The sequence below is a fragment of the Cricetulus griseus genome, assembly GCF_003668045.3.
Source record: "Cricetulus griseus strain 17A/GY chromosome 1 unlocalized genomic scaffold, alternate assembly CriGri-PICRH-1.0 chr1_1, whole genome shotgun sequence".
NCBI lineage: Eukaryota > Metazoa > Chordata > Mammalia > Rodentia > Cricetidae > Cricetulus > Cricetulus griseus.
Window position 1 is genome coordinate 209511245 of NW_023276807.1, and position 7673 is coordinate 209518917.

Below are 7673 nucleotides of genomic sequence, written 5' to 3' on the forward strand. Positions count from 1 at the left end.
TGCTTGTCTGACCTTGCCTTGGTCACTAGGAGGTCAGATGCCTGCCTCATGGCAAGGAACCAATCAGAAGTTAGCTATGCTTTACGGCTCTGGGTGTGCTTTACGGACAAGTGCACAGCAATGACACGCAGAGCATAGCAACCACCCTGGGAGGGCCTATGGGCCATAACAACCAGTTGGCCAGTCAACACAGGGCAAGCCCTCCAAGCCTGGAGGCTCACCAATCCTGAGCCTGAGTGTACCCCTAGACACTCCCCTTATGCTGCCCTACAAGATCTCTATGCAGCCGGTTCCAGCTGTCTTTGCTAGCCATCCGCCATGGCGGGTGGGTGAAAGACCCGAGCTAACATAGGGTTAGCTCGTTAAACAACAATAAAGCCTCGTGCAGTTTGCATCAAGCTTTTGAATTCACCTGGTGATTGGAGTGACCTCGGTCCTGGGCTGAGATCCTGGAAGCCTGAGCTTTCCGGGGGTCTTACAGCCCAAATATTCTCACTATGACTCTGGATATGAGTTACTTAACACTATCACAGAAGTCTGCCTGGCCAGAGGCATAAAGATTGTTCCTCTTAGAAAATCCCCTGCTTTTATACATGCCAGCTTGTTATGAATCCTTCATTCCCCCCAAAAGTAAAGACCTGGGCTCTTCGAATTAAAGGGTCCCCTTCTGCCTTGTGCTCTTAGTTCTGATGGAACTGTTATTGGTGAGAAGGGAGGCGAAGGCTATCAGAAGGAGCCTGTGGAGGCCGGTGGACCCGTGGCAGGCACAACGCATAGGCATCCCTGTTAGCACCACTCAGCTGATGATGTGCATTTGGTGAGGTCCAGTGGATCCTGGGTCTGGCTGTGGAAACATCTTGTTTCCTCTCTGTCAAAAGGATACACACCATTGTCAGCTAATTCCCATCACTCTAGACAGAAGAGCTCTAAGGGCCACCAAGTGCTTGCTGGTCTGCTGTAGAAGGACATTGCTTGTTATATCTAAGCTAAATATGCCCTGCTACATATCTGGGCGTATCTGCTGCTCATAAGGGAAACAGCAGTGTGTGGCTGTCTACTTGTGACTCCAGTAGGTACTGTGCTATGCCTATGCCTTTCTTACGACCCACTCTTTTCATCATTTCTATTGTATTCCTAGATCTTCTTTGTAACTACAAAAGTAGATTTAACCTTTCCCAGTTTTTATTATAGGATGGTCAGATGTCCCCACAAAAGCTTCAATAATAATGGAATGAACATCCACAAAACCTACCACATAGTACTAATGTCAAAATTCTTAATCAAGTAAGGATTGCATGGAGTGTAAACTATTAAGAAGGCCAATTTAGTACACTCACTATTGAAATAGTAAAACAATCCCAACTATGAAATCAGAGAAAATATGGCATCTGTATTCATTTGATACTGAATACAACAACCACAAGCTTTAGTTAGTAATTTCAGGTACCTTGAAAGAAAGAGCACTGACACATTTCAAGAAAACTAAGGCCAAAAGCTTGCTTCAAAATTACCAGTGCTGTCATAAAGGAGAGAAGCAAGCAGGTTAGCAAAGACAGGGGTCAAAGCACACAGGCGAGAAAGTCACCAGGGAATGGAGATCTGGGAAAAAAACCGACAGAAATGTTGGAAATGAAAAACTCTGTGAGTTAAATTAAATCACCATGGAAGTCAATAGATAGAAAAAGCAGGAGAAGTAACATCAGGGTTGGAAGACAAGGCTGAGAAAGAGCTGTGTCTGGATAAAACATCAGCAAGCCCTGCCACAGCATCCAAGAGCTAGGGACATAATCAGCATAGCAAACCCCCGAACCCATGTGGTGGAAGTACCTAAGATTAAAAAAACTAAACTCACAGAAAACCCAAATGATAAAATTATAGCAGAAAATTTCCCAAATCTGGGGGACAGGGGTGGTGGATACCCAACTACAAGCAGCATTTGTAATCCCAGATAGATTTGAGTCAATAAGAGCTTGACCCTGACACAAGACATTAAGGATGCCCAAAGCAAGGGAACAATATTAAAAGCTGCAAGAGAAAAATGTCAACTCAGAAGAGCAAATCCACTGCAATAACATTACACCTCCAAGCTCAAACCTCCAAAGCCACAAAAGCAGAAAATTATTGTTTAAAGCCCTGAAAATGAATAACCACCAACCAAAATTTACTGTGGTCATCAAAGTTATCTTTTCTCATCAATAAAGGAAAAAGGAAATTTCAAGGTAAGCACAAATTAGGGTGATGCATGACCCCCAATCGGTGCTATAGACAAAAACACTACCTGTGGAGAAAGAAAGGCAGTCTTGATCAAGAGAGCACAGAGCAAATGCAACAAGGGAAATAGATGAACAAATTGGGATTAGGAAAGAATCCATCATGTCTAACTCAATAAATCACCAAGCATGAGTCTCAAGAGAGCAGAAAACAAGGAACAAGCATGCATCAAACCAGCCAGGACAGGAACCAGCAGAGCTTTTCTGAATACTGGTTTTTGTTGTGTCTTTGTTTGGGTTTTTTTTTCTTTCTTTCTTTCTTTCTTTCTTTCTTTCTTTCTTTCTTCTTTCTTTCTTTTTTTTTTTAAGAATCTCACTCTGTACCCTAGGCTAGCCTCAACTTCTTACATAGCCCAGGCTGGCCTCAAATTTAGGATACTCCTTTTGCATCAATCTCCTGAGCACTGTGATTACAGGTGTGAGCCAACACATCCATCCTTGTAAATAGTCTTATCTACAATTGAAAAATGTAGGCTTGCTTACTAGATTTTAAAAATAAGACATACATAGTTTCTGTCTGTAAAACACAGAGAGAAAGTGTGTGTGTGTGTGTGTGTGTGTGTGTGTGTGTGTGTGTGTGTGTGTGTGTGCATGTGTGTGTGTGTGGTGTGTGTGTGTGGTGTGTGTGTATGTGTGTGTGTGGTGTGTGTGTGTGTGTGTGTGTGTGTATGTGTGTGTGTGTGTGTGTGTATGTGGTGTGTGTGTGTGTGTGTGTGTATGTGGTGTGTGTGTGTGTGTGTGGTGTGTGTGTGTGTGTGTGTGTGTGTGTGTGTGTGTGTGTGGTGTGGTGTGTGGTGTGTGTGTGTGTGTGTGTGATGTGTATGTGGGGGTGTGTGTGTGTGGTGTGGGGGTGTGGTGTGTGTGGTGGGTGTGTGTGTCTGTGTGTGTCTCTGTGTGTGTGTGTATGTGGTGTGTGTGTGGGGTGTGGTATGTGTGTGTGGTATGTGTGTGGTGTGTGTGTATGTGTGTGTGTGTGGTGTGTGTGTGTGTGTGTGTGTGTGTGTGTGTGTGTATGTGGTGTGTGTGTGGTGTGTGTGTGTGTGTGTGTGTGTGTGTGTGTGTGTGTGTGTATGTGTGTGTGTGTATGTGTGTGTGTGTGGTGTGTGTGTGTGTTGTGTGTGTGTGTGTATGTGGTGTGGTGTGTGTGTGTGTGGTGTGTGTGTGTACCATACCGCATGTGTAGAGGTCAGAGGTTAACTTACAGGAGTCAGATTTCTCCTCCTTCCTTGTGTCAAGTCTTCAGATTAAAGAGGCAATCATCTTTACCTCCTGAGTCATTTTGACAGTCCTATTTATTTTAATTTTAATTGTGTGTGTGTGTGCATATGTGTGTGCCTACATGTGCACATATGTGTACATGTGGGGAAAGTGGCCAGTGTCTTCCTCTATCATTTCCCACTTTATTCTTTTTCTTTCAGTGTACCTGGTGTACTGATTTATAGAATGGCTGGGCAAGGATCTGCCAGTGTCCATACAACAATGGGTTCACATCGTAGCAGTCACGCCCAGCTTTGATGTGGACGCTGGGGATGCAAACGCAGGCCCTTGTCCTTGTGCAGTAAGCACTTTACCTGTTAAGCTGTCTCCTTAGCCCCAGAGAATATATAATTTTGTTTTATTAGAATGTTTTTCTTTCATATTGGGAATCTGAGAAAAAGGAAGCTCCTATATAATATTGTTGAAAATCTCTGTAAAATTTTGAACCATGGTGTCTTAGTTGTTTTGTGCTTATAACAAAATACTACAAGCTAGATGAGTTATAGTCAACAAAACTTTATTAAGCTCATAATTCTGCAAGTACAAAAGACTGCATCTGGTCAGCAGCTTCTTGCTGCATTATAACATTGCAGGAGCAAGAGGAAGAGGAACTTGGTGGAACTGATTCTTCATCGGGAACTCTTGTAAAAATGGACTCCTGGGGCTGGAGAGATGACTCAGCAGTTAAGATCACTGGCTGCTCTTCTGAGGTCCTGAGTTCAATTCCCAGCAGCCACGTGGTGGCTCACAACCATCTGTAATGAGATCTGGTGCCCTCTTCTGACCTCAAGTATACATGCAGGCAGAATACTGTATACAAAATAAATAAATAAATAAATAAATAGATAAATAAATAAATAAATAAATAAATCTTAAAAAAAAAAAAAAGGACTCCTGTAATAAAGGTACTAATTCATCCTCAGAGACAGAACTCTCATGACCTCACTATTTGTATTGGGATTATGTTTTCAATGTACAGACTCTGGACTCGGATTAAAACTGTCAGCAGGTTGGCTTCCTTGCCTGACTGGTTGGGTTCCACATGGGGAGCTGCTGTAGTTGGGTGAGGGGTGTAGATATGTATACACAAATACATATATGCATGCAATGCAATTGGCAGAAAGGAGCCATGAATCTGAAGGAGAGCAGGGAAGGGCATATGGCAGAATTTGGAGGAAGGACAGAGAAGGAGGAAATGATGTAATTATAATTTCAAAAAATACAAGAAACAATTAAATGAAATAAAATAAAAGTTAAAAAAAAAAAAGAAAGAAAAGCCGGGTAGTGGTGGCGCATGCCTTTAGTCCTAGCACTCAGGAGGCAGAGGCAGGCAGATCTCTGCGAGTTAGAGACCAGCCTGTTCTACAAGACCTAGTTCCAGGACATCCTCCAAAGCCACAGAGAAACCTTGTCTCAAAACAAAACAAACAAACAAACAAACAAAAAGTTAAAGTGATAGGGATCTGAAGAGGTGATTTGGTGGTTAAAAGTTACTTTTGCAGAAAACCTAGGTTTGGTTCCCAGCACCCACATGGCAGCTCACAATTTCTCAGATTCCCAGTATTAAAAAAAAACAGTCGTCGGGCATTGGTGATGCACACCTTCAATCCCAGCACTTGGGAGGCAGAGGCAGGCGATATCTGTGAGTTCGAGGCCAGCCTGGTCTCCAAAGCTACACAAAGAAACCCTGTCTCAAAAAAACCAAAAAAAAAAAAAAAAAAAAAAAAAAGAAATAAAAAAGAAAAACAGTCAAATAAGACAAAAATATATATATACTCTTGGACTGAGAAGACAGCTTAGTGGGTTTTGATTCTTGTTGCTCTTTGGCTCTAGGGGCACAGGACATACTTAGTGCACATATATACTTGCTGGCAAACACACATACACATTAAATAAAAATAAATCTTTTACACTTAAAAGAATAATAAGTGACAGAGACACAAGCTCATTTGGCTGCTCTTCCAGGGGTCCTGTGCTGGGAGGATCTGCCAGTTGTCAATCAAGCAGCCAAAGTCCCTGGATCTGACAATGTCTGATATGTAAAAGGGAAAAAATACTAAGGGGTGCCTGCAGAGGCCCGGACCCATAGGTTCTCCTGAGCTGGACTTATAGGCAGTTGTGAGCCTCCTAACATCATACCAGGAATGGAACTCCAGTACTCTGAAAGAGCTGCAGACACTCTTAACTACTGAACCATCAATCTCCAGGCTCTGGCAAAGGGTTCCCACATCATCTGTTAGATTTAGTCTAAGTATTTGATAACTTCTGATACAATTGAAAAATCAGATCATTAAACAGTTGAATGTTTTCTTTTGAAATTAATTTTAAGGTAATATACATTATATAATATAATAAGGTTTCATTGTGGCATTTTCTTATGTACCCTTCAACCAGCTTTTGGAACTACTTCCTGAATTCAAGTTCTTATTAGAAAGTTGACATTTTTTTTTTTGAGACAGGATCTCACTGTGAAGCTCTGGCTGCCCTGAAACTTACTCTATAGACCAGCTTCCAGCTAACAGAGATCTATCTGCCTCTGACCTTCTATGTACTGCAGCATCTTTCCAGGCGCATTTCTCTACTTGATAGCCCTTGACTTAGTGTTTCCTATATTTCCTTATTTAGTCCACATTTACTTACACCACTATATCAATCCTTCCATATGTAATACTTCTGAAGTCTATCCACGAATATATTCTTTGGGCATACTTTTATCGGATTTGAAAAGTACTACCAAGGTTACTCTCAGCATTTAAGAAAGGGGAAATTATAAAATTCAGATACAGTCTAAGGTCTGAAATATCAAGACACAACACATAGTACCGGTATATTGGAATTTCTGTAGTGTCCAAACAAGACAGAATGGGTGACTATGATACATGTCAGAAAAGCACTGTAGATTAGAGAACATCACGCACAACTGCCCCCATGGATAAAATCAATGGCTATCAGGGCAGGTTCCATTAGCAAAGGTCCAAGCGGTTGCCAGTGATTTTTGTCTTCATGTCTGGCTCAACTTCTGGAGCTTGCTCAGGTGCTCCCTAAATATCTGCTTCACCTGCTTGTTCCTCAGGGTGTAGATGAAGGGGTTGAGTGTCGGTGTCACTACCGTGTTGAGCAATGACACCACCTTGCTATGACTCTCCCCCTGTCCATTCTTGCCAGTCCGGATATACATAAAGATGCAGCTGCCATAGAAGAGAGACACCACAATTATGTGAGAGGAGCAAGTTGAGAAGGCTTTCTTCCTCTCCTTGGCTGAGGGAATGCGCAGGATGGTGTAGACAATGTGGCCGTAGCAGGTGGCGGTCACAGCCAGAGTGCCCAGGAGGCTGAAGTTGGCGGTAACAAAACCCAGGAACTCTATGAGGCTCGTATCTGCACATACCAGTTCCAGAAGTGGAAAGTTGTCACAGAAGAAGTGGTTAATGATGTTGGAGTTACAGAATGGCTGCTGGAACACTATGGACGCGGGAACCATGATGAGAGCTAACCCTGTCATCCATGAGCCAAACACAAGCTGGACACAGACTCTCTTGTTCATGATGGTGGCATAACGCAAAGGGTTACAAATGGCCACATACCTGTCAAAGGACATCACTGCCAGTAGAAAGAACTCCGTGGTGCCAAGGAAGAAATAGAGGAATGCTTGGAGTAAACAACCTACTAGGGAGATGGTCTTGTGTCCTGTGATGATGTTGGTTAGCATCTTGGGGAAGATGACAGAGGTAAACCAGACCTCTAGGACAGCGAAGTTTCGGAGGAAGTAGTACATGGGGGTGTAAAGGCGCCTGTCCACTAGGGTGATGAAGATGATGAGGAAGTTTCCCAGCAGTGTGAGGAGGTAGCTCAAGAGGAAGCTCAGAAAAATGAGCACCTGCAGCTCACAGGCATCAGTCAGCCCCAGCAAAATGAACTCAGTGACGGTGGTGATATTCTCCATGGCCCCTCCCGCCACTGCTGAGGATGCTCATGGATCATGCTCAGCATCAGGACCTGAGTTCTGAGCACCTGGGGACAATACAGAGCTGAAAAATACAGAGGAATGAGTATGACACTTTGAGCTGGAGGACTCCTTTAGTGTTCTCAGGTCTTCACATTCTCACTCCTCAGGTTGGTGAGTAAGATCTCTCACTGAGTCAAGAG

The 7673-nt window shown here is 43.1% G+C and overlaps 1 protein-coding gene across 1 annotated transcript; it reads right to left on the reverse strand.

Annotated features, from left to right (window-relative positions):
- Positions 1-6528: 6528 nt before the first annotated feature.
- On the reverse strand, positions 6529-7470 carry LOC100767970 (olfactory receptor 49). Its single transcript, XM_027390065.1, has one exon. It carries the CDS (start codon positions 7468-7470, stop codon positions 6529-6531), a length of 942 nt encoding a protein of 313 aa, XP_027245866.1.
- Between the last annotated feature and the right edge of the window lie 203 nt (positions 7471-7673).